The sequence below is a fragment of the Candoia aspera genome, chromosome 2, assembly GCF_035149785.1.
Source record: "Candoia aspera isolate rCanAsp1 chromosome 2, rCanAsp1.hap2, whole genome shotgun sequence".
NCBI lineage: Eukaryota > Metazoa > Chordata > Lepidosauria > Squamata > Boidae > Candoia > Candoia aspera.
Window position 1 is genome coordinate 185,929,255 of NC_086154.1, and position 27,601 is coordinate 185,956,855.

Genomic DNA, 27,601 nt, shown 5'->3' on the forward strand with positions numbered 1-27,601 from the left:
CTACATGAAAATAATGTTGTTTATTCGTTTAGTCGCTTCCGACTCTTCGTGACTTCATGGACCAGCCCACGCCAGAGCTTCCTGTCGGTCGTCAACACCCCCAGCTCCCCCAGGGACGAGTCCGTCACGTCTAGAATATCAACAGGAAAATAACAGACAAGCAAAATTATTCGAGCTATGGACTGAGAAAGCAAGTCGTCGCCTAGAAAAGAGAACCTAGCTGAAAGTACGAAATATTTTTAAAAAGGAAAAGAATGCATAAATAACCCTTCTATATCATCGCGGATCTACAATACCTGTTTCGACTCTAAACTCTTTATATCTCTATATTTCCGCGTTCGTGCGGGGCTTCGCCGCGGTGCATTCTAGGCAATTCTTTCTTTCTTTCTGATTGGTTTAGAAGCTGCCCACCACGTGAAAGGTCAACGGTCCCGAGCAGTTTGATTGGGTGATATACCTCCTTAGTTCATAAAAACCCGCCCCCTTAGATTTGCAATTTGGCGGGTTAAACAAGATGGCGGCTTTGAGGGCGGTGGTGTTAACGGAACTTACTCTGGGGATAATGTGAAGGAGGCCATTAACTGAAAGGAGCCGGGAAGAGCTTTATTCGCCTGGTTGACTGTGAGACAAGCGTGTGGAGCCCCTTGCGTTGCTCGCTGAGTCGTGGGAGTCGTTGCCCGCCGTGGGAGTTGAGGGGTCTGGCGGCGCCGTGGAGATGAGCAGCCTGCTCTCGCCTCCTGCCTGGGAAAAAAACCACTTCTGGCTCTACCTTTTGGCTCTGGGTTTCGATCCCGCGTTAAATGCCGCTGCGGGGAAACTTTCGACTCATCTCCGTCTGGGCGTGTAAGTTCAGAGGCGATTGGGCGCGGCGGACCTTTTCTTTCCTTTTCAGCATTTATTGTCTGTTTATTTCCCGCCAGTTTAACTCCCTGAGAACTGAGAAGATTTCGCACAGGAAACTCGTAAATTCTTCAGTGTCTTGTGCCCTTCGGTTATGTTTTGCTATTAGTTTTGGTATTATGAACTCGGATCGGGCCAGGTTTGGGAAGCTGCTCCAGGAATGTACTCCCCTTTGACCTCTGGGTTAGATGCTATCCCTGCTGTTAGAGAGTAGTGCTGTTACTACTTTAATAGTACTAGGAATAACAACAACAACTCCAGGCTGCTTTTGCTGGCAGCTGACCAACGCTGAGTAACATTGTCTTGCTGCTAGCTACCTCACCTTCAGGACTAGGGCATGGAGCTCTAAGATAAATTGACCCAAATGACCTTCCATCATTTATTGACAACCTATTGACTCCCAGCTATTTATCGACCCCTTGGATAGTCCCATCGACCCTTGGGGGTTGATATTGATCACTTTGGGGAACCCTGATCAAAACTCTCCCTATTATATTGGGTAGTATCATCTCCACTCTTATACCAAAGCGTGCTGTTGTAATGTTGGGGGCCTGTAGGGTTTATTTTAAACTCTACAAATCTGAGGATGAATGTCTGCTCAAGGATGCATTGCTTTGGGAATTAACATTAGCCAAATGCTTGTTGATATGCGAGCATTGTGAAGAATTTTCCTCTTCAGAAGTAAACAGTTTTGTTCCTGCACTGTACTGTAGCTAATTATGAAATAACCTACGTGTCTCTGTGCGTGAATCAACTGCAATTTTAATCAGATGTGGAAAAGGCGAACAGTTCTTAGGCTGGGTAAGTTTATTGTTTTAGAGTGTTAACAGAAAACAATGCAGGAGCCAGTGGCATTTGGCGGAGCATTTAAGCTGGTCCCTATCTATGCTAACCTGTGATTTGTAGAAAGATGCAATCATGTTCTTTAAAAGAAACTAAACCTTCATAAGGACTGTGTGTCTAGAATTGTAAATGCAGCACACTGAGTTTCTACATGCAGGAATTCTGCCAAGGAAAAAAGCCAGTCTAGTTAATTACCCTAGTATTGCATATGGAGTAATGATGTCTTATAACTTTTTTTAAAGGAACTTGTTTGATAAACCAAACAAAGATGCATTTCACATTGTTGCGTGGTTCTTGTTTTCAAAGCTGGACCAGTCACATTGTAATGAGATTTTTAGGTGAGTGTAACGTTTAATAAAATATGCTTTATTACTTAGGTTCTTTTTCCTTAACCATAATTTTAGTCTGTTGTGGACTTGGTAAGTTTATCAGGACTTGAGGAACCTTCTCCACTACTCTCCTCACTGAAGGAGGTTGCCAGAATGGTCATCTTACAGCTCATCGAAGTGCCATTGTCATTCTCTTGGACCACCATACCTCCCCCAAAAGGGCAATATTTTCAGTGCCATCCTACTCTATAATTTGTGTTGAAGGGGAACTGGAAGCATGAAGGCATCATGTAATGTTGCAGATCCTTCTGCTGCTCCAAAAAAGCAAAGAACTATGACCAGAATCTGATATGGGAGGTCTCCCTGAAGGCCTTTATTCAAGAGAAATTCTGTATCACTGATCCAGCCTTATTAGAATTATCTTAGAACTTAGAATTATCTTAGAAAATATCTATACACGATAGCGCAATATTGTATAGGTATTTTTCTCATTGATAAGATACTTTTATAGTAAAACCTAAGTAAATATGCAGTAATGCAAATGTAATTAAACTTTGCCAGTAACATTTTGTATTGCTAAGCTACATTAAAACTATGTCTGATTCCTTGAATATTTGTTGAAATTGCTCTTTCCTTTCCCTTGGAATGGAAAGATTTTGTTATCCTCCCACAGATAAAAAGGCAGACTCTGAATTCAGAAAGCAGTGCTATGAATGGCTAAGAAGGATTTCAGTAAGTATTGGTAAGAATGAAAAGGTGTCCATATATTTGCTTATATGGTTCAGTGTATATTTCTGCATGTGGTCGTCTTTGAAAGCTATCTTCAAAACTTGTAATTTGATGATGATTGATGCTGCATGATGAGAAATTTCTTGCTATTACTGACCTTTCTTAGGCAACCTGATGTCTTCCAGATACTTTGGACTAAAGCACTTACTAGTCTCAGCATGGCTATCAGCCAAGGATTCTGAAAGTCATAGCTGGAGGTTATTAATTTTTTCTTGGTGTTGATACTTTTTCAAATATTAATCAACTAGAAAAAAGTAGCTCAAAAAGGAAAGCTAAGGAGCATTCAAAGGAGAGAAATTACTTTGCAAGAACAGAACAGAATATGAAGGCCAGAAGAGTCTCTTGCTTTTGATACTCTTTAAAGGTCTTGTCTTCCCAGTCCTGAAGGTACTTGGCCAATAAAACTACTTGCCATCCAGGATCAATCATTAGTATCTTTTAATAGTCGTCTTCTTGGGTCTCATTTGTGTTCTGTTAAATACAGGATTATATTCAGAGCTTGTTGAGTTGGCTAGTACTAGCATGAAAAAGCAGTCACTGAGTTCAAGCTAAGTGGATTTGAGCAGAACCAAAGCTGTTACTCTAGTATGCCATGCCATTAAGTTAATATGAAAATTTGTGAGACATAAGGGAAGAACATTGTGCTTTATAGCCCAGGAATGCTCAGGTGGTTGCTTTAACTTATGCATACCTCTGATGTCTTGTCTAGCAAGGTGATCATAATTGTTTGGCACATTCTGGCTCTACTGCTTAAAGCTAACATTGGAAATTGGTACTACCAACTACAGTTCACTTAAGTGCGTGTTTAATTCCCTAGGATGAATGTGGAAACAGTTTTCCTCCAGTTGTTGCATCATTATTTCTTTCTCCTGGTGGACCCAAGTTCATTCATCTAATGTTCCACTTTGCAAGATATGTCATAATGCACCATATTAAGGTAGATTCTGCAGGTAAGCAATAATGTAAGGTTATTCTTGTAGAGCTCTTTTATTTACTGTTCTATTTACTGTTTATTTACTGTAACAAAATTTTGGAGTTTTAAAATTTTTTTGAGGAAATTCATGCTAGTAAGGAACTTCCTCACATAAATTCACTTACTTCAGAAGATCTTAGATAAATTGTGAAAGATTGTTGTGAGCAAATAGTGTTTCATAGAATCCATCCAGCATTCTGTTGCAAGTGCAAGATGCCATCTATCTGGACCCAGGAAGCATGTATTCTGTCACAGCACCTGCCCTGTAGAATGAGACACACATACCCCTGTTAAATCCACGTGGCTCCAATCTTATTGGCATTCTTAAGACCTTGAAGACCTGGCTATTCTCCCTGACCTCGGGTTAAGATGGATGGAGCCCCTTGTTCAATGTTTTTTTTGGGGGGGTGTCTTTTTTTTTTGTATAGAGTGACCAGGTTGTTTTGTGTTTTTACTGTTTATTATACTGTGAACCACCCAGAGTGAGTTTTGAATTGAGTGCCAGCTAATCTGAATTAGAAAAATGAAAAAGCTTTTTTGTCATTGCTGATCAGTCTAAGGACCCAGCCAACTGCCCATTCCAGGCAGTAATTAAGGCCTTATTGTAGAACCCCTGCTAAGTCTGATATATTTAATTCCAGCCTGAACAATACAATTTCTTTGTTATATATTTTAAAACAAAAAAACAAAATTTTGATGTAATGAATGATCTGTTATATTGGTGCACTTAGTTCCTAATTTTCAAATATTGAGAGGACTTGGAATGAGCCTGGTAATAGCAATATTTTTGAAAAAAATTGATAGGGATATATGACAAAATCTAGTGAAAGAACAAACATCTGTAACATTAAAATTATTCAAAAGCAAAAATAAATATATGGTTCTCTAATGAGTCATTCAGATTTATGCTACTAGCTGCAAGGCTAGCTATACTTGATGCCTGCTTCTGTGATTATTTTTATGGCATTATCAGATTTAAAGATTGGCTATTTCTGGAGCAAAATTGTACAGTGGAAGGTCAAGCAATTTCCGACAAAGCATTTTGTTACCTTTAGCTTTGTGTTATCTATGGAATTTCCCTGTAGGGCAGGCTATTCACATGGATTCCTTGCAGGAAAAGTTCAGAAGTAGGACAAATCATCAAAGGGTTTCATTAAGAATCATTTTTAACAATTGGAAATAACCATTGTTTGTTCATTGTAGCAGTCCTGGATGCATTCTGAAATTATCACAGTACCTAGATAGATTAACCCACACAAACTACATCTTGATCCCCTGATATCATGCTTTCATCACAGTCATCCTTCTACCCTGCTTTTTCAGCCTCTTGCCTGATTGAGAGGCCTGGATGTCTTAAAAAAAATTGCTGCCTTTTTGGTCATGGTTGAGTTGATATTTCCCAATGCAGATTTTGGAATCATTTTGCATAGGTGCTGGCACACCCTACCCAGAAGCAGTGAACTCAAGATCTCCTGACTTGAATATGGCTGTTGCAAAATATCGGGTGGGACTTAACAGATTTTTACAGTGTCTACAGAAGGAAGATTTGATGATTCAAGAACTTCAGAAAAAAGCACTGTAAGTAAAGTCTCTACAAACATGATCTGTAGATTATAAAATTGTAGTCAAGATGTTAAATGTTATCAAGTGGGAGAGTTTGGTAAGAGTATTTTTTGGATGATTCTTTTACTGGTTGATATTGAAAAAGATACTTGATAATGAAAAAGAAATTCAATTCATAATTTGAATTGTCAATAGCTATTAATTGTCAATAGTTCTTAGGGGATTTTTCATCCACAAAACTTTAATTGTGGCTTGTTTTTTCTGTTCACAGACTTTTCACTAAGCGAATCAGAGATTTAAGATATGAAAATGTGGATCTAGACAGACAACTGCAAAAGCAAGTAGTATTTTGTTAGAAATTCATCTTACAGCTTCTTTACATTTGTGTTTTTTTTCCTGTTTTCCTAAATAACATGTTAGGAATACATTGGGAATGCAATCCCTATAATATAAATATGACATGCTAGAAGGTGTGCGCAACAGAAATTATTAATTTGGTCCTTTCTCTTGTTGTAATGTCTGCTGTTGCTATTCTATTATCAGAAAAATAAGAACAGTTACAATATAAACATTACTTTAACTTATTTTTTTGTTTCTCATTGTTTTGGTAGAATGGGGAAAAAAGTTGAACATAGCCAGAGTAATACTACAGAAAGAATTGAAAAGGTGAGCATCTGTCTATAGATTTTCAATAATCTCCATCTAACATTTATTTAATTGCACACATTTTTCTGCTTGCTGAAAAATCATTTTTTTTTCCCTCCAAAGGTTCGATGTTTATGGACAATAGTAATGGAAACATTGACATTTTTGCAAAAAGAAAGAGAAGTTGTGGATTCAGTAGTTAAAGGTCATGTTGATCAGTATATATTAGATGGCACAAGTGTTTCTGTTAGCATTCCAAGGCCTCTGCTTCAAAAAGTAGAAAAGGAAATGTGTAAAGTAAGTTTCTTTGTATCTGTGCTTCTGTTCAGATAGTCACTATTTATATGATGTTCTACTGCTTGCCATCACTTGATTGATTGACTGAAATTGATTGGCTGATACTATGATTAATGCACAAATTAGGGGGATTAATTTTTGACATTGTTAGACTTTAATAAGAATTGAACCCTTGAATTCTTCCCAGATAGCATTTAAAGTACATTATTAGTAGTTGCAACTAAGCCAAATAAGCTGCTTATTTTTAGTTCAGTAAAATTAAAAGGATTTATTTGTATTTCATTTGCTCATACAACCAAAATATTTATTCCTTTATTAGATTTATATTACCGCCCCTCTCCCCCAATGGGGGACTCTGCCACCCCAAATATATATTCTTTAGAGCTATATAGCACAAAAGGGCAGTTAAGAAGAAAAGTTTAAATCCAGAGACGAGTTCCTTAAGACAAGTAACGTAGATAATTAACATAAAAACAGAATGATTAAATTTGGAAAAGAACTTCTCTTAATGGGAAGATGTTTAAAGCACATTTAACTTGGCTTCTAATAGGACTTTTCATATATATGTGAATGAATGTGTGTTCGTTCATTCATACATTTTAAATGGTAAGATTTCCTGGCTCCCATCTAGCCATATGTTTCAGTGCAAATAAAAGAATTAAGTATCTAAGAATGACAGAAATCACCAGATTTGCTTACTTTTTCCTTAAATCTAAAACTTTTAAAACAAGCATTGAAAAAGCAGTGATTTTTGAGAAGGAGACAAAGGGAACTTAATATGAGGCAAAATATCAATTAAAACATTTCTTTGTCTAATTGATACTTCCTAATCGTTCTGCAGTGTTGCTCACATTCCAGGAGAAGTGCTTAATAAGCCAAACACAAGTAGAAGCCTCCTTCCAACCTCTTCTCTTAAAGTAGAAGAATTGAGCACTAAGATGATGGGACCATTACTGGGGATAATGCCAACCGATAGGTGCAACTTTGTGCTCTGTGGTGGGGATTACACATACAGTTGTGCTCTCAATTCAGTATATGCTAACCAGTTTTTCTTTTTTTAAGTTTCCGGTAGGGAATGTGTATGAAACAGGAAAACTGAATGTTTTAACCATTATCCAATTACTAACCAAAGCCTTGGAGCTATTGCTGCATGAGCGCCAGCATATTGACAAGAATGCATTCAGAGTAGATCTTCAGTATCTTGAAGGAAACACCAGATTCCAGAATGAGATTTTATTGGGGCTGAAGTCACTGAGGTAAGTTCAGAGGTCTGTGGATTCAGCAGCCTTCCAAACAAATCTTTATATAGAATTACTTATCTGGTTAAGATGTGACAATTTGGTTTGATAAACCACTAGGATCGAGCAGTATGCATTTTACTGTTGTGTATTTTAATTCAGTCTATACAGGATTATGTTAACAGAAATTTATCTAAATCAGAACCATGCAATTATGCTTATCCAGAATTCATTGATCCTAGTTTATAGGAAATCAGCTGCCTGGTGTCAAGAGAATCTTACGCTTTAACAAACTTTGTAAGGTTAAGGTTATGATGGAAGGGAGGAAAGAGCAGGTATATATATTCATTTTAGTCTGATTGTTTTTTTTAGTAAGAACTTTATTAAAATTTTATTTCAGACAAAGATAAAAGCTACAGAAAAACAAAAAAACTACAAAGAAAAATACTAAAAAAGTGTGAAAACACAAGAGAAATTACAAAAAGAGGTGACTTCCAACTTTAAACAGCAAGGATATACAACAATTTTCCCTAATCAATCCCTTGCTCTCTATTAAACCAAAATCACATTATTTTTATAAATCATTCCATTAGCACAATATAAAAATTACTGAATACGGTTCCTCCCTCCCCCTATATTAAAAGAAAAAAAGAATATAAACCTAATCAACTCCCCCCCAAGATAGCATTTGTTTATTTCCTTCCTACTACTATTCTATACATTCCTGTCTACTATAATAAAGATCAAATTAAAAAACATACAAATTGTCTGCCGTTGTATTTGGTAATACAACAATTATTATAATCTTAATCATACTAAACCCAAAACCAGACATTTATTTTTTTATAATAATCCAAATCATTAAATATAAATAAAATCAAACCCTAAAAACAATCCAGATCAATATTCTTAAACTGTTGGGACCAGACCAAGAATGATGTTGAATCAGTGTATTCTGCATTCTAGTTCTTTATTGTTCTCACCGTATAGGCAGAATCTTGCCAGACTAAGGCTATCCTAACTAACCTATGGGGAAATAACCTGGGAGAGTCTAGGGTGGGGCTATCCTGACTCTCTTTGACCCCCTGCCAAGACTGTCTAGACTGAGCCCTCTTATCAGCTTGGAATGCGTTCCCTCTTTCCTGGGAATCAGCGGCAGTGCCAAATTCCACCACATCACCCCCTCCTTCAGGAACACATTCCATCAAATAAACCTTTATCCCACTTCAGAATAAATCAGAGCATTTACATATCCCCATAATGCACACAGAGTTTTTTTCTTAAATCAAACAGTGCAACTGCTCCCCTCAAAAACACCGACTTCTCTTCAGAAAACCTCCCATACATAACTCCTTCTTTTCCATAATGTTCCATCAGATCAGTTTCACTTAAAAGCTTGCAACTCGATCTCTCCCTTAAATTTCTTCAGCTCAACTATCCAATCTTCAGCATTTCAACAGAAGTCCCGATCTCACCGTTGGAAGAAACATTTCTATCGCTATTAAATTCTTTTTTTTCATCCACAACATCTCCAACCAGATGACACATTTTAGACCTCATATTTTCCACAATGCACTGAATGCCTTGCATAAAAATTTGGCAGGAATCAGAAAAAATCTTAATATCTCAATGAAAGTCAGAGAAAGTCTGATTGAAATCCTCCATGTCTCACATAGTAGATTATGGCGCCCCCTAGGAACTTAACCAGCAAAAGTCTAAGAAATAGAAGAATGTGTTTACACAAGTGAAAGTGAGATAACAGACAATTCCCCAGAGAAAGAAGCAGCAGAAAACTGAAAGTTCAGAACAGCAGATTCAATGTGTAGGAAAATGCTAATGTCTTCAAATTTAGTACAAACTTAATAACAGGGAGACAATTATGTATTCCCAATCCTCAATATTTGGATGGAAAACAAAGTCCAAAACTTAAAAAGAATTTTTTTAAAAAAATTAATCACAAAAATAACAATAAGCACCAACAGAACCCGTTTCTCCTTGCTGTACAAAGCCTTTTTTAGGGTAAGTAAAGGTAAAGGTTTCCCTTGACATTAAGTCCAGTTGTGTCCGACTCTAGGGGGCGGTGCTCATCTCCATTTCAAAGCCGAAGAGCCAACATTTGCCCGTAGACACTTCCGTGGTCATGTGGCCAGCATGACTACACGGAACGCCGCTACCTGCCCGCTGAAGCGGTACCTATTAATGTACTCACATTTGCATGTTTTCGAAGGCTACAAGCAGCCATCTGAAGGACAAATGGGGTGATTCCAAGTGTTTTTGTTTCTCTGGAAAAACACTCCTGGGCTTCAAGAAAGACCTTCCTGAGCCTGAAAAAACTGCGTTGTCAGTTCTGCCCACTGAGCCTGCAGGCACAGCTGTTCAGTCCACCATATCCCCACCAGAAGTCTCCATTTTAGTCTGATTGTTATATGTAAACCAAACCTTGGAATTCTCTCTTGTTTATTATGCAAGTTGTTCATAACATCCCTACTGAGATATAACAAGAACTATTTGCAGGTTCATATTATTAAACTACAGTTAACTCTTTAATTGCCAGTTGATGAGAAGTATTCTTGCCTTTTAAATTTCTGTTGGGAAAAAAAGCTTGTGATCTGTAATGGACTGACAAATATATTTAAGGACAGGCTTGGTTGTTTGCAGTTTAAAATCTTTACAGCAATTTTTTTTTTGGTTAGGTGCAATATGCATCTTGTAGTTTCTACTTCCTGGGAAACATGGAAACATGGATTACGGCTATGTTGTAACTGAAATAATTAAAAAAAAAAACTTTTCAGAGCCAGTGAGTTGTACGGTACAATATATCAAAAACTGCCAGCCTGTCAGCAGAATACATGGGTTTTGTCTCCCTAGTGTTTTTCATCCTCAGCACTTTTAAGATACAGTATGTGGACTTTTGGGAGAAGCCCAGAATTCTGGGAGTTGAAGTCCACAGATCTCAAAGTTGCTGAGTTTGAGAAACACTGCTCTAGAGGATTAGGATCCAGCAGAGGAGATTTGGAGCACATACAGATTTTGGGAAATTCCATTTCACAAGTTATGTCACTTTTCTTTGTTTAACTTGCTGTGCTTTCAGAACAAATGCATTTGAACTAATGCTTTCATTTGTAAAATCTTTGATTCAACTAAAGAAGTGTTTTAGATGTTCTTGTTAAATTTTTTCCTATAGGCAAAAATTAAAATGTGATGATCATATCTCAGTAACTCAATCAATTGCTGAAAAACAACAGGAATGGAACTTGAAGTGGGAAAATTGTCTTGGCCGGTCACCTTTTCATTTAATTAAGGATCCAAACCCTGTAAGTTGAAGCTTCGTAGGTAGTGTGTGGAGCAAGAATGAATGTATTCAATTTGAGGATGTTTGCAGTGTATAATTGAAATGTATTTTGAATTTAAAAGTCCCAATAGGTGTATCCCTGTACTCTATGAATTGTTTGTTAAGGTAAACACAGTTCTAAGATCTTCTTTAATACCATAATTATTTATTTGATTTATATGGCCATCCAACTCTTAAAAGCTTCTCTGGCAGCTTAAAACTGGTTAAGAGCATAACAATGAAGGAACCAAAGACAAACCCAGCAGATATCCAAAACAAAATAACAGAGTAACTGAGGTCAACCATTTCATATTACGTTCAGAATCTTTCATTTATGGATGGACTCATTCGATGCTCTGGCCCAAAGCTGGGGAAAAACCAGGTTTTCGGGGCCTTATGAATGGCCAGTGGGATTGGGACATCTACATCTCAGAGGAATGTTGTTCCATAAGGCACACACTGCAAAAGAGAAGTCATGTCTTCTGGACCTTGCCAAGTGGCATTGTTTATGATCCCCTAATCATATACATTTATAAAATCATATACATTTATAAAATAAATCATACATTTATAAAATAAATCATACCATTTATAAAATAAATGGTACAATTTTTTTCATCTGTAAAATAAAATTTAAGGACAATCTTTTGGACTTAGAATAGGCTGGTTTTGTACCTTCTTATTTTATTTGTACATTTGTATTTAAATTCCAAACATTTTAATATATTGTTACTATTTTTTTAAAGGCACTTGATTTATTACCCGCTATGTCTCCTCTTTCTTTTACTCCGGCTACTGAGGAAGCTTACAAAAGCAGTGTCTTCTGTCAGTATCCAGCATTAATTCCAGGTAAATTATCTATATAAATGCTGCTTCTTTTACATAGACTCTGTATCCTAATAAAACAAAGTCAGCTACAAAGGTAAGAGTGCACATAAATGATGGGCAGTGTTAAGAGTTCACAGTGCCAGATTAAACAGGTATACATTGTTTTGTTTTTATCGTAAACTTGTGACAATAGTAATAGAATAGATGGAAATTTGGAGAAGCAAAGGGTATGAAATGTTAAGTTGGGTGTCAATTTGTGACAGGCATATAGATGGCATAGTGCAAAGATTGTGCATGTTATGCGCTGTCTAGACAAGGTGCTGGATACTGCTGGTATGGGGGCAGCAGCCACAGTCCATGTTGGTGTTATTAATATTGGAAAATGTAGTTGGCCATTCCTGGAAGCCAGGTTTAGGTTATTAGGTGTCAGATTGAAGGGGCCAGCTTGTCATTCTCAGAAGTGCTTCCTGTCCCATGAGCATGTCCCCTTACTTAGGGATCTTAATGCATGAATGACACTGTGGGGCCCAACTGGAATGCTTAGATTTTTAGGCACTGGGAAACTTTTGTGGAGAAGCCAGATCTGTGCAAGACAGTTATTCCACTCGAACAAATATGAAACCAGGCTCGTACCATTGAAAAGATAGCAGAGCAGGTTTTAAAATGATGTTTGGGTATTCTGGGGGGGACACGACTAGTGTTCAGCAACATCTGATTTGGAAGGGTATAGGTGTTTCAAAGAATACAAGGAGGGATTAGGCTAATGTTGGAAGCGGATGAATTGATGGATGTGATAAAAGACAAAAGCTGTGAAAATGGCTTATGCCAGTAACAGTTGAAGAACATAGCGTATAGGTGTTTTTATGGCAGTGTTAGAAATCTAGGCAACTTAAGGGAAATAGAGCACTTGGCTGCGAATGAGGACATAGATACGGTGAGTAAAACAAGAAACTTTGTGGAACAGAGAATCTGTGTGATATACGTTATTTCTAGATACAAGCTTATAAGGAAGTTCATAGGAGTGCATTAATCCTTTAATCTTAACTGATGAGATTAATTTCTCAAAGAGAAATTGCTGATCTCCTAACAAAAACATATAATTTGTCTGTCAAATTGGGCTCAGGGTCAGGGGATTAGAAGGTAACCAATGTGACACCAAATTTTAAGAAGTCCAGGAAATTACAGGTTGGTTTTGAGTTATTTATTACAGTAATTTGTTCTGAGCAAATTACTGTTATCAGAAACAGCAGTCAAAGAAAAAATAAGCATATAAAACAAAAAGTCTTGCTGAGGGGAAATCAGCCCTATTAAATATAAATCCTGCTTCACCAACTTTCTAGAATTTTTTTTTTTTTTAGAATATCAATAGGGACATAGATAGAGGTGATCCTGTTGACATTCCATACTTGGAATTTCAAAAGACCTTTGACAAAGGTCCCATCAAATTTAGCAATGGTGGATTAAAAGTACCTGCTGTTTTATGAATTGCTAACAGGATAAAAATAGAAATCAAAGCATAGGAATAAATGGACGAAGAAGTGAAGCCCCTCAAAGATGTGGGTTAGGACTGTTGCTTTTTAGGTTGTTCATAAGTGATCTTGCTTAGGGATAAACAGTAAGTCTGAGTTTGTGGAATATGCCAAACTACTCAGGGTTATGAACAGCTCCAGGATGAAATTTTTAAACAAGGTAAACAGTCAACTAAGTAGCAAACACAGTTCAATTTAATGTAAAATGATCTGCATTGAGTCACCTCTTCCTAACTTCACATATATACTGATGGGATTGAGTTGTCTATAGCGAACTACTTGGTCACAGTGATAGCTCAGTGGACATATTATATTGAAGTGTAGCAGCTGTGAGAAAGATAAATGTCATGAGAGGGATTATTAAACAAGGGAATAGTATGTACACTTCTGGAAAAGGATATAATAGATTGGAAAAAGTGCAGAAAGGGGCCAACCAAATTGATCAGGACAAGAAAGCTAGAATTTGGGGAATTCTTAAGTTAGAAAAAAGACAACTGATTAGTAGATCATGGTAGGGTATAAAAACATAAATGGTACAAGTAAAGTAAACAAAGATAACTTGCCTTCTCTTTCTTCAAACACTAGGACTGGCAGTTATCCAGTGAAGCTAATTGGAGGTGATTTAGAACTGAATTGGAGGTGATTTAGAACAGACATAAGACAGTACTACATATGACATAGTGCATAATTAATCTGTAAAATTCATTACCACAAGATACAGTGGAAGGCTTTGAGAGAAGTAGATAAATTCATGGTGGACAAGTCTATGGAAGACTATTAGTCTTAAAGACTCAATGTTACTTCTACATTAGGCAGGTTAAGAGCAATTTAGTAGGTTCCAGAAATAAAACCTCCAAACTGGAAGTGTTTCCAGGTGTTTGGTGAAGGTCTGCCTCTCAAGCTGTCCTATTTTGTCTGGAACATTATATTTAGAACATTTCAAACTGCCAAAATCTGCCAAATAATAGGCCTCTCCCCCAATACTGCTTCCATATTGCTCTGGAAGAGGTTCAGTATGGTCCTGAGGGAAACAGAATGTTCCAGATTTCTTCAGAATAGTCTATTACTATTTTGGCAAATTTTTGCATTCCTAGTTGTATGCTAATATGCGTACATGTTTTTTCAATCTGGTTTAAATTATTACTACTGCTTAATAAATACAACAATATTTCTGTAGAAGCAGTGATATTGTAAATATTTATATTATTAACTAAACATAATTCTTGGTTCACTTTTGAAAAATGTATTTTAGATTCAACCAAAAAGAATTTCCAGGCAGATGAGTTTGTGATAGCTGGGAAGACACTGAGAAATGAAGGTTATTCAACCATAACTGTCACAGAAAGGTATGATTTTAATATGTCCTCGTACAGTATGGTAGCATATATTACATAGTATAAATAATATGGAACCATGCATTAGAAAGAATCAAAGTGTAACTTTAGATTATATGTGATTCTCTAAATGGAGATGTAGCTAGATGCATTTGTATCACAAGATAAAAATAGAATTTAAATGTTACCTCTGAAAATATCTTGCAAAGTCTTAAAACTATATACTGGTTTCCATTTTTTCCTTCTTCATCTTTCTTAGGTCCAAGAGAAATAAATGTTTCTTTCTAGTTAAGTAGAAATTACTTAATCTTACTATGGAAAACATAGTTTTGATATATTGTGTGCAGGAATCAATGCGATTATATTGTTGTTGTTGTTGTTTGGTATGCCTGTATCCCTGAAATATGTGTATAGCTCTGCGTGCATGGGAGGCTGATACTCAAGTAGAGAAAAGCTTTGCTCTAATTGTCACAAGCTCTCCCTATAATAATGTTGCCTTTTGATGACCGGGATGAATTGAGAGAAATTGTAACGGACAGATACGGGGCATACAGGTTTCCGCAGCTGCACAAGTACATGATTTTAACAGTGTAAAATAATAATGTTTTCCTTTATTTTTAGGACTTTGGATCTTGCTACACATTCTGAAAAGGTAACCCACTATTTTCATTGTTCCTAATGGAATCTTACATTAGTGGTTGCTCCATTTGTTCTTGATACCCAGGAGTACTAGATACGTGATAAAGGTTAAAATGCAGTTGTTGCAAATAGTAAAATATTGGCCTACACCTGCAAGCTCATCTTTCAACATCTTTTTTCCCCACCTCAGGCATCAAATGTTGAAACTCCCAAGAGGACTGGTAATTCTCAGTTTCAAATCTTAAAGTATAAAGGAAGAAATCCTAGACCAATAGAAGGTGGGAAGAAAAGACAAGCTGATATAGTTAGAACACCATCTTCATCTAAAAAAGAAGATCCTTTAAAGAAGGCCCAAGAACAGCTGGCAGAAGAGGTAATGAGCATGTTTACCCAAGAGAGATAAACACTAGTAATTACATAATCTGAGGTTCTTTGAGGATGCTCACTTACATAAAAAGCAAAGGTAGCTTGACTTGGCCGTAAGTAAAAATTAAAAATCCAGTGCTTTTATTCAACAAGTCAATGCAGTTAGCATAACCTCTTTACATTATTGTAAAGTATGCTTACTTACATCCATCCTTGCTCTTCTTGACCTCTCAGCGGCTTTCGATACCATCAACCAAGGTATCCTTTTGGGTCAGCTCAGGGAGTTGGGGGTGGGTGGCATAGTCTTGCACTGGTTCACCTCCTTCCTCCAGGGCTGGTCCCAATCGGTGTTGATAGGGAGCGAGAGATCCAGCCCACAGCCCCTTCTTTGTGGGGTGCTGTAGGGTTTGGTTCTGTCCTCTCCTATTTAACATCTACATGAAACCTCTGGGCGAGATCATCCGTCACACAGGATGAGGTATCATCAATATGCAGATGATAATTATATATCTCCATCCCGGGTGAAGTAAGTGATGCCGTGACCACCCTCTCCAGGTGCCTGGGGGCTGTGGGGGTCTGGATGGGGAACAACAGGCTTTGACTGAACCCTGGTAAGACTGAGTGGCTGTGGATTAATGGCACCTCGGGTTCTGGGAAATTGTCATCTTTAGTGCTGGATGGGGTTGCACTGTCCCAGACAGACCCGGTGCATAACTTGGGGGTCCTCCTGGACTCACGACTTCTGCTCGAGGAGCAGGTGGCAGTCGTAGCCAGGAGGGCCTTTGCGCAACTTCGGGTTGTGCGCCAGTTATGCTCTTTCCTGGACCGAGAGGCCCTTCGGACAGTCACTCATGCCCTGGTCATCTCCCATATAGACTACTGTAACACACTCTACATGGGGCTACCCTTGAAGAGTATCCGGAAGCTACAATTGGTCCAGAATGCAGCCACGCAGGCAATCCTGGGTGTGCTAAGGTTTGCACATGTAACATCTTTGTTGCGTGAGCTGCACTGGGTCCCAGTCTGCTTCCAGGTCCAATTCAAGGTGTTGGTTATTACCTTTAAAGCTCTACATGGCATGGGACCAGGATATCTGAGGGACCCTCTTGTCCTGATTACATTGACCTGCCCCACCTGGTCATGCAGGGAGGGCATGTTACGGACTCCATCCACAAAATAATTTCATCTAGCGGGGTCTCGGAAGCGTGCCTTCTCTGCTGTAGCTCCCGCCCTTTGGAACATCCTTCCCCCAGAGGTGAGATAGGCCCCCTCGCTCCTGGACTTTTGAAAAAGGTTAAAGACCTGGTTTTGTCAGCAGGCTTGGAATGGGAGGGGGAATAGCCATACTTTGGGATGGTTAGCATCCCTAGAGTGACTTCTGATGGATCTACTATACTCTTGGTCTGATAAAGAGCTCTTGCCTATCTTGATTCTATTACATTCTTACTTTTATTTATTGTATTTATAACTGTTTTGGCTTTTTAATTCTATTTTATTGTAAACTGCCCAGAGTGGGAGGGAGATGGGTGGTGATAACATTTGATTGATTGATTGATTGATAAATAAAATTTAGAATATTATGTGGTATCCAGTGTGGGTTACCCACTTACAGAGCAGTCTGCTGGTTAAACAGATTTTTCCCCTGGTGTCCCCCATCCTCTTTCAGAGGGTTGAAAGAGCCCAGGGCATATTTGAGGGTTCAAGTGAAAATCCTGTTCATGCAGAACTCTGTTAGTGTAATACTGTTTATGGCCCTTAGTCTCTTAGGCAATGTTAGTTTGATTTACATTGTCTATAATGTTTACCTTTCCTCCCTATTCATACCATTTTTATAGTATGCATTATCTAGTCACAAGCTCTCTATAAATAAATAGTAAGGAAGCAACAAAAATTCTTGCAGGATTTCTTATGTTATGTTGTAGGGAGTGTGCTAGAAAGCTGTGATTGTGGGTTGTTTGCTCTAATGTGAATAATGTGTTAATGTGGCATTTTTTCTTAAAAACAAGTTGGCTGTATATTGAATGAAGGCAATATTTACATTAGACAAATGCAGCTGTGCCATTTTTAGCTTTCTTATTAAGCTACAAGATTTCCTGGAACAGAATATTCCACTGTTATCCCACTGTTAGTATTTTGTTTAAAGGAATATGATGAGCTTATCTAGTAAACTATTAACTTTTCAAATGCAGAAATTTCAGCTTGTGCAAGGACTTTTAGCTTGCCTCACTACTAAAAAGTCAAAACTGAGGTACATGTTTAGTCAGTTAGCAGATGAACGTTCAAAAAACTGCTTTATTTTGTTGTTGTTCAAGCAATAATGTGGTTTTAAATGTTTTCTTTAAAAACTCAATTTTAAACATTACACAATGTTACAGGTATCCCCAAATTTTTTGAGCCACGTGTGCATCTGTAATGTTGAGAACACATCGTAAGTGTTGGCTACCACTATGTGGGTCTTGCCTATTCACAAAATGATTAATCACCTGACCATGGGAATCACAAACCACTGATTTTCTATGTATTACATCTGTTTCACCAAAAGGGAGGTCATAAAAGTTCAGAGACAAGAAACATGATCAAGAAAATGAGATGGTGTTTAAGCCCTGAATGCCAGATTACACGCTGTTCCCAAACACACTACTAAATATCCATTCCAGACAGCAAAATGATGATGCTCAGAAAATACAAAATACCACTATGGACATGCATAGCACTGATAAAGAACTAGGTGAAATCCAAGCAGGTGTAGGTGCACATACAGTATACCCCACCAAAATAGTCAGTTAAGAGAAATACAGACACAGACACTGCAAAGCACATTCAGTGCAAGCAAGCCTAGTCTCCTTGCTTTCCAGCATCTAGGATTCCCTCTGCTACACCCCAGGTAATCTTTTTTTTTTTTTTTGGAGGAAGAAGGTTGCCGGAGACATTTCAATGGAAAGCAGTCTGCTTTAGCCAATGTGCCATTTTTAATTTTCAGCCATGTCTATGAAGCCCTGAGGCATTGTTACAAATAAAAAAGGAGGCTGCCTGTTTATACTTGGCTGGCTTCCAATTTTAAAAATGTAAACAAAACTCAGGGTAGGCAGACTAGTGGATGCCAAGGAAGGAGCCAAGAAGCAAATGAATTCCCAAGGGTGCCATATTTCAGCTCCTGGAACTGTGGCTTGTCTCTCTAAGTGTATATATTTTCCTGCAGGTGGCAGATATAGTAATATCTGATTCACCCCAGAGCACTGAAGTGAAAGGAAAGGATGTAGGGGATCTGATCAGTACCTTAATCTCAAATCCTTTCTTAACAAGGAAACAGATTCCACGGACTCCAGAAAATCTGAGTAAGTATCCATAATATTCTCTCCTTTAACATTACATTGCAGTATATTCAGCCATGTTGGAATTGGTATAGCTTTATAGTTTCTGAAGGTATGATTTTTTTTAATGGCTATGGAACTTGGTACGGATGCAGCGCTATATATATTCAAACAGTTAGTAAAACACAGTAAAGCAACCCCTCAAAACGAAGGTTCCGGTGAAGCACTTTTGAAACTGCATAGCTATACTACCTATGCCCTTTTTCACACGTTCATTTATTTTTACTGTTACTTTTGTGAAGTCTTCTGTTTCTCTTTATTTTTGTCCATCCTCTCTTCCGTGGCTTATCACTGTGGGGAAATAAAAGCACACTCCCAAAGACCAGCTACTCCCAGCAATATGTCTATTTTTATGCTAAGCTGCTTATAGATCCCCTACGTATTAGCTATTGCTACATTGTTGGCGTAAGTAGTCTCTCTATACTATTAAGTTGCAGGCTAAGCAGCTACTTCTAGTGGATTGGGACATGGGAGTGGCAGTGCCTTTCTCTTTTCCCCATCTTTCCTACCAAAAAGCCTTATCTTTGGATATTTGTAGTACCCCATTGTATCACAGAGCGAAGACTCTACTAGAAGCCAAGACTCAAACTATACTCAAATAGCTGAAAGCATTAGATTCTTCAAGTTAATATGATCTCCCAATTCTCTATCAGTCATGTTGTTGTTCTCCCCAAAAGGACAGTAAATAAGAATTATATTCAGGCATCTTACCCTATTTGCTCCCACTCTGGCAGTCATTTAAATTTAGGCTCCAACTAAGTAAGCCAGGACTGTTTATAGTCACCCATCAGAAGAGGATGTGAACTGCCTGTCTTCCGTCTGACTCTGTTGAGTAGAAAACTTGTTAACATAAGCCTCTTCTCATAAGGTGCAAAGAGCTTTGTGTATTTCTCAAAAAAGTTGAAGTCTGACCATCACCTGATACAAGAACATCTTACTTCAAATGGTTCAGATTTTGTTTTTCTTTATTTGTTTTTAGTTAAAAAAAAGTCCTCCTTACATCTGCAATCAACTTGACCTGTTTAACTGACATCTAGGGATGCATTTGTGTTCCCTGGATATAAAACAGCTGTAAAAGAACTGCCCTCCCTTTTTCTTTAGTGTTAGTTACTGTAAATCACTGTACCTGGCACTCTTTCAGAGTACAAAGAAAGAGACCATCCTCAGTTTCTCCAGTACTTCCTGCAGTTTTGTTGAATACAGTAGACTTCCATTTCAAGAGGAGCCGGAATAAGGCCACCTTACATAGATTATTGCTATAATTGGCTGAAATATATGTACCTGGATTCAATTCAATGAAAGAAGTTAATTTATAAAAGCATCTTGGTGAAATAATAGATGACTCTACAGCTATAAGAATCTTTCAAAATAATACCACCACAGGTTTTTTTCTGTTGTCTCCAGGAGTGCCTTTTGCAACAGAAAATGAAAACAAACTCTTCCTGATTAGATTGTCTATAAAATCAAGTCCCTTATGGATCAGGAACCTCTAAGACTATCAGAGGGGGCTTTGCAGGCAACTTGGGAGAAGAGAGATACAACATGCTCTTCCTTCCTCATCACCTTAGCCACTGCCACCCTCTCTGTTGCATATCTGTTGTTTGATCCTGCATTGCACCAAGCTGAGAATAGAAAGTTGACTAGTCTGAGTCATTGTATGTATTTTGTGTAAGGTTTAGCAGCACTGTGTGTGAAATTTAGCGGTGATTAAATCTATACTTCCTATGTTCTTGGACAATAGGGGGAAGGAACTCATGGTTGAATGTTTCACTTGTACCCAGTAAGAAGGCATTCAAGCAACATTTCCTCTAAGGCAGGGAAGCAGAAGTGCAAGTCCTGTTGTCTTCTGAGCAGCAATGTATATGGCTGGGGCAGCCTGGAACATTGGCCTCCCTTTACTTGGGGAGTGTGGCACAGAAAACCAGCAGAAGTGCCCGTTGCTGAGGCCGTGGTACCCGCTATGTGTTGCTGCCTTAGCTTCTCTGCCCATCTCGTTGCAGACTGCAGCAAGAGTTTCTGCTATGTACATTCAGCCATGCCTGACAGGTAGTATCTTGGCCAAAGGGAAATGTGGCTAGCTGCTGCACAGCCCTTGGTCTTTCTCTGGAACTTGGCAAAGACCACCTGAGGTGCCAGTGGGCCAGAAAGCAAGGAGCCTTTTCCCCACCCTCCCTTGTAGTTTCCCTTAATGCTTGCTGCTGGTGCTGTACAACTTGGGCGGGCGGGTGAGTGGGGAGATGGTGAGTTGCAGGCCATGATCTTTCAAGGTCCCACAACAGGAACAAACTGCCACCCACTGCTGCCGCTGCCTTTCATGTCCACTGGCTTGGCTCTACAAAAGAACTGGTGCACCAACAATCCCTGCCCTCCCCTCCCCTCCAGTGCCACCAAGCACATCCCATTTGGCCCAAAGTGCTCTGATGATCAGTTGCATCTGCCTGCCTCAGTGATGGGCAACACCGCTTTGGGCTGAGGAAGCTGAGGGGGCAAGGCACAATCCTACAGATGGGGCTGCTGGAGTCTGAATTTGACACATTGCTCTGCTGACTCCTACTCACCACTGTTGGCCTGTCTTGAGAGGAGGTAGTTGCTTTGAACGGTGCAGGGGAGGAGTGCATCTAAATCTCCATCCCTCAGCTCTGCCAGAGACTTGTGGTTACCAGGAGGTTGGAAGCCCAGCAGCAGCAGCAGCAGCAGCAGCTGATGGTTTCAGTTGCAATCTGTCTTCTTCTGAGATGAGTGAGAGTTGCAGTGACAAGACATGGCATGATAGTTTTATCCTAGTCATTTCTTTCTAGTCTCCAAATATCGGGAGTTGCAAGCAAAAGACAATTACTGGATTCTTCCTCTAGGTCTGGGGCTGTTGAACTGGGCATTAGTTCCACACAAATCAAATAAAAAAAAATTCCAAGGCCCCAGTTGCATGCTTGGAGTGCTTTCAGATTTCAGTTCGCTTCAGGAAGTGGAAATGCATGCCAGTGCACATGATTGGTTCCCATTAGGGTCCATTTCCTCTTGACTTGCCCCCTTCCCCACTGTCTGTGTTCACTGACCCTTTGGGTGGTCAGCTTTCTTGGGAAAGTAAGTCTTGTACACAGGTGTGTGATAGTGTCTGTGTGGCCACATGTGTGTGCATCTTAGAGGAAACATTGCTTTCAAGATAAATGTTCAGTGAACATCTGACCAGTTAGACTGGCATCAGTGTGGTTCAGGAGAGTGTTATGTTCCCTGCGTAAGAGTAATTTCATTTAGAAAAGAAATGCTGGTTGTCACTTGCTCAGTTGAAAGGCAAAAAAAGTAGAAGTGACTGATGTTTAAAAGAAGTAATGCTAGTCCTTGCTTAACGACCATTTGCTCAGCAACCATTCGAAGTTACGGCGGCACTGAACAAATGATACTTATCCCCGGTCCCCAAAGTTACAGCTGTTGCAGCACCCCTGTGGTCACATGATCAAAATTCTGGTGCTTGGCAGCCACCCACGCAACCACAAGAGCACTTCATCTCCCCCCACCTATGCCCTGTTGGCCTCCCTGCACAGTGGCACTCGGCAGCGGTGCTGGGGCTGATGTATTGGCCTGGGGCCTTCAGCAGTCTCCGCTGGCCACCACTGGCCCTGGGCCTCCACTTCAGCCCCAGTGCACCTGTCACCAAGGAGTGACGCCTCAAGCCCGTGCCACAGCCAGCCACCCCAGCACCTCAGCACAAAGCCCCAGCAGCCCTGCACTCGGTAGGCCCTGCTGCGCCCAGCCGCCCTTCGCCCTTTTCCTCAGAATCTTCAGAGAACTTGAATAATGGCTTGCAAAATTGATGTTTCAATATTGTAGGCAACAAGTGACAAAAAAATCAAAGTTTGGTAGCACATTTTCTGATTAACAAATTTTATAAGCTTTCATGAAGTGCAGCTTATTTCATCAGAGGCATAGAGTGGCTAGGGTGATACAGGATTTAAACTGGGGTGGGGGTGCGCGAGAGGGAGATTTTCCAGTAGTCAGAGCTGAGGGCTTCAGCGGATCTCCTTGCTGTTTTATATGACCAACAGAGCAATACAAGCGAAAGCAGAGTTGTTTAGTATCTTTAAAATCACAGATTGGCATTTAACAAACACATCTTTTTCTCAAAAGATTTTATATATATCCAAGATATAGTGCTCTAAAATATATATCCTAAGGCAATCTGTTTTCTTTTAGTAGAGTTTCAATATTGGTGTGCAGAATAAAGATGTATATTTTTAGAGTGAAGATTACAGTATTGTGCTTAATCTTTTTTTGCTCATTTTCAGTTACTGAAATCCGAAGCTCATGGAAAAAGGCTATTCAGACTGAAGAACCTTCAAGTGTAGCATTGCATCATACTGAAGCAACAGAACAGTTATCACAGGATACAGTTCCTGCCTTTAGAGACCGTGCAAATTCAAGTATGACATGTTTTATGTCATCTTGTATGTCTGATACAGCAGAATCTTCCTTCCTAGATGTGCAGTCCCCATGTAGTTTACAGCAGGGGGTTACTGATGAATTGCTGACCCACCAAAAAACTCTTAGGTCACTGGATGAAATGATTTGCAAGAAAGGTTTGTCCCCTGCTGTTCCAGATCAAATGGAAAATCCAGAACTAGTCTTCAAGACTTTAAACAAAAGCGTGATTGAGGTGGGCTGTGGTTCTGGCAACCATACTGGGTCAGAGGCTTTGCCACACAGTGTGGGCCAGAATTCTACAATGTCGACAACTCTGTTGTGGGATGCTTCTCAAGCAATTAGCGGTATTAGTTCTGATAGCCATGAAGTTATCCAGCTAGGTATACTTCAGGAAACTCTCCCAGAAGGAGGAGGATCTATCAGTCTTAATAGTGTCCATGATTTGGAGTTGGATGACTCAAGAGAAGAAAACTCTAGAGACAGCAAACCTATGACAGATTATCTGTCAGGAAATGAGCGCAAATTAGATTTCCAGTCTATTCGAAGTCGATATGAAGCACTGAAAAAGACGGTTCTCGATCACCCGCTGTCTTGTGGAAAGCAAATGCCAAGGTGCAGATCAGAGTTTAGCCTCAGTCCAGTGAGCCTGGAAATGAAGGATGTGCTTAGCCCTTTGGGAAAACCATACGCGTCTGATGCAGAACTTGTTGAGACATCATCACACCTGAGTCATCTTGAAAGAAAGAACAGTCTCTCCCCTTTAGTTGCATTTTCTCCGCTGCATCTGAGAGACACGCAGGATCGAGGAGACTTATTTAATAAACGGAAAGGTTAGTGCATCTCTTGAACTGTAGGGGGAAATGCATGCAACGTCTGAGGATTGTGGGGGATAGGCTTCACTTTTTAATGTGTGATTTGGAGCACCCATCTTAAGTGGAAGTAGATGCTGGTGATCTGCTAGTGCAGAATACAAGTAGTTGTGCACTGTGAAATGCATAGGGAGTGAATAGTTATGCAAAATCGCTTATGTACTGAGAGAGGAATTGAGAAACTGCACATCTAACTGATCCTATCCAAGTAGCTTCTGGTTTACACTACTACCCATATCCCTGTATTATAATACAGTGTTTAAGTTATGTTATTCTTTCATGCTAACTAGATATAGCAAAGAGGTTGCTGTGTTGTTTTTTAAAAGATTGGTTTTAGAAATAAAGTTGATTATTGGGATAAAATTTTGATCATATTTAATTAGGGTTTTTGCATGAGCTGGCTATTAAGGGAAATGGTGTCAGACTCCCCGATCAAATATTCCCAGAACATCTTTATCAGACTCGCATCCATCTTCAAGAAACCCGTGTCAGCAGACTGCGAATTGCCAGCGGGGAGGGGGAGCTGGACTGGAGTGTGAATCATTTTGTTTGGGCTCGATGCTCTTTGCCCAAGGTCAGCAGGCCAAATACCATTCAGGCCATCTGCCGGCACAGAAAGGGGGGTGCATACCTCTGTGGGTAGTGGGGGGGAATTAGAGGCTTTGTGATTTTAAACTAGAACGCGTGGGAAATGCCATTCACAACTTATACCTTGTATCGAATGCTATGCTCCATTAAACAGTTAAATAAGCAAAGGCTTATGGACTCGAGCATTGAGTGAATGCTCAAGTGTTCTGATCATTACAAATGGTTTATTAATGTAGACGTCTGCCCCTGAATTTAAAATACATTTTCTAGATAATGGCTATATTCTCCTTCATAGAATTAAAATTCTAACAACCACAGTGTCTATAAAAATAATCCCTCTTTACTTGAGGATTGGAAATTTGCACTGAGGTTTCTTTAGAATAGATTTCTACCCTGTGCACAATACATGTACCTACCTAAAAAAAAAACTACTTTAAAATAGGTTTTAAAATATGTATTTCTCTTTCAGAAAATTAGTTTGAAGATGGATACAAAAGAACCCTCAACTGTGAAGATGAAGCCATTCCATGGTTCTATAATCATGATGCACTGACTTGGATAGAATACTTCATGGTGATAAAAGTGTTTTTGCAAACCTCAACCTTTAATACGTTAGTGTTAACTAATACTAATCCTGACTGTAGGCTTCTTGCACAATTCCATTCTCTGGAATAATCTTGTATTATCAGTGATAAAAAAAATACTGATGAATTGAGATCTTTTAAGAGTAGTCACAAAGAGAGCTTTAAGTATTAAATTGCAATAAAGTGTCTTAGATAGCACATTTTATTCTGATTTTGAAAGATAAACCTTGTTCTGACTCTTCAGGAAACCTACAGATGAAGTCCCTTGGTAAACAATTGAATAAATCAGTTGTCTTTCATATTTCATTTTTTCCCCATATCTGGGAATTAAGAAGCATTTAAGAATAAATGTAATTACTGGTGCAGATCAACCCTTTTGTAGATTATATCCAACAGTGTCCATTTTGCAGTGGAATATACTGGTGAGACAATTCTTCCCTGTGTAATCCCCACATCTATTCTGGAGAGTCAGGAATCTTATAGAACATAGTTGGATGCATATGGAAGGAGAAGGAGAAGCATGAGAGAGAAATCCCGTGATATAATAGAAGGCTGCTGATGCCTTGTGTGTCTCCTCTTAATACTGACACTGATAAATAGTCATAGAAAATGGATGCTGTAACATTACCAGTCACCAATGTGAGTATCAGATCTCTGCCATATCTCTCTAATCCAGCAACATAAGGAAAAGCTACATAGGAGGAGGCTGGGATTTAGTTTTTCCACCTTCATCCCATGTATCAGATATTAGCTGATGGATAACAAAGGTAGCGTTGCTGGGTATTTAAAAACTGAGGTTAGGAATGAGGAGGAGGAGATGTTGGAATTCAAGTGTCTGATCATAATTTCTAATAGTCTTACCTTAAAAACTGTTTGTCTTAAATATTTATTTAAAGTACACATTTTTTAAAAAGAATAATGCTATAATAAACTTTCCTCACTAAAATCTTCTGATTGTACATCTATTTTCCCTCAATTCTTTTCTGAAGAATGAAGTGAAATCCAAATATATAGAGGACACCTGACTGGCATGATATAACTGTTCACTTATTTGGTTCCTTCTTGGGCTTATGAGAAATAGCCTTTATGTGCTACTGAGTGCACCAGGATCAAGTTCCTATTAACCAGAAACAGGAATTCCTATCAGCTTGCTTGTTACAGTATTCCATTCAGTCTGTTAATCTGTTGTACTGTACAAAACTCAAGAAACTTTGGACTTGATGTTCTACATGTAGGTTCTCTTGCAGACTTCCTACTGAAAATCAGGGCCTAAAGGCTTTATCACGTCAAGCACTGTGGCTCTAATTACAATGAGCCCTGTTGAGGTGAATTCAGAGTAAAATAAATCTGTCTAAAGAGATATAGCTAATATATTTAAAAACACTCATTTTATGACACGCAAATGTAAGTATTTGCAACTCTCCTAAATCACCGTTTTGGATGAGGATGTGGGAACAATGTCCAGAAAGCAGGAAATGTCCCATGTTTACCAGTGTTAATGACCCTGGCAAAAGCTTTTTGCCAAGAAAAATATAAAAGACAAAAGTTCTTTATAAAATGTGGGTCCTTGTTTATCTTGGTAAACACAACCACATTTTTTGGATGTGCAAACACAGGATTGCTGTGGGGAAAACGAGGCAGGAACATTATGTACATCCCTTTGAATTGACCAAAAAGATAAAAATCAAATAAATAAATATGCTTTCATTCATAGGGCAAGGACTACAGCAAGAGTTTTGACTTGTCCCAGTAGTACTATTCTGATTACAGCAAATGCTCTAGCAGAAGCCCAAGTATAGATTTACTTTGACTAGTAACCAAGAAAAATGCAGGCCATAATACCCTATATATTATCTTTGGACACACTGGAATCCTGAAGTTACATCTTTTAGCTCTCGTGGATGCTTGGAATGAAAGATAGAAATCAATTAACAAAAATTTTTATATTACATATTTTTTGTTGCTATGCTGTTGACATCCATACATCTGAGGCTGAATTCACTACATAATTTTACAAATTTGCAAGCTCTAGTCTTTCAGTAGTTTCTCTAATGTGACCCCTTCCCCCTTTATTATTTGCCCACAGTTGAAGTAAGCGTAGTAATTCCCAAACTAAATTGAGCAGCTCTATATTTGGATGTAAATTACTCTTCAATTCTGGGAGCAGAT

At 38.8% G+C, this 27,601-nt stretch overlaps 1 protein-coding gene and 1 non-coding gene across 2 annotated transcripts; both read left to right on the top strand.

Annotated features, from left to right (window-relative positions):
• The first annotated feature begins 481 nt into the window (after nucleotides 1-481).
• On the top strand, nucleotides 482-26,226 carry HAUS6 (HAUS augmin like complex subunit 6). Its single transcript, XM_063295024.1, has 17 exons — nucleotides 482-843; nucleotides 1,986-2,081; nucleotides 2,726-2,804; nucleotides 3,679-3,811; nucleotides 5,265-5,412; nucleotides 5,669-5,734; nucleotides 6,009-6,063; nucleotides 6,166-6,339; nucleotides 7,402-7,595; nucleotides 10,762-10,891; nucleotides 11,655-11,757; nucleotides 14,518-14,611; nucleotides 15,221-15,251; nucleotides 15,429-15,611; nucleotides 18,804-18,939; nucleotides 23,256-24,221; nucleotides 25,318-26,226. The coding sequence occupies exons 1-17, from the start codon at nucleotides 716-718 to the stop codon at nucleotides 25,323-25,325; spliced, it is 2,724 nt and encodes a 907-aa protein (XP_063151094.1). The 5' UTR covers nucleotides 482-715; the 3' UTR covers nucleotides 25,326-26,226.
• On the top strand, nucleotides 15,025-15,155 carry LOC134492601 (small Cajal body-specific RNA 8). The gene has a single exon (XR_010067477.1). It is a non-coding gene; the product is annotated as a small Cajal body-specific RNA 8 (non-coding RNA).
• Nucleotides 26,227-27,601: the final 1,375 nt, after the last annotated feature.

Excerpts from the sequence above, each read along its gene's own strand:
- HAUS6 (XM_063295024.1), top strand. The coding sequence starts at position 716 with ATGAGCAGCCTGCTCTCGCCTCCTGCCTGGGAAAAAAACCACTTCTGG. Across the intron at positions 5,413-5,668 it reads GAACTTCAGAAAAAAGCACT|ACTTTTCACTAAGCGAATCA; the intron begins GTAAGTAAAGTC and ends TTCTGTTCACAG. Across the intron at positions 7,596-10,761 it reads TTGGGGCTGAAGTCACTGAG|GCAAAAATTAAAATGTGATG; the intron begins GTAAGTTCAGAG and ends TTTTTCCTATAG.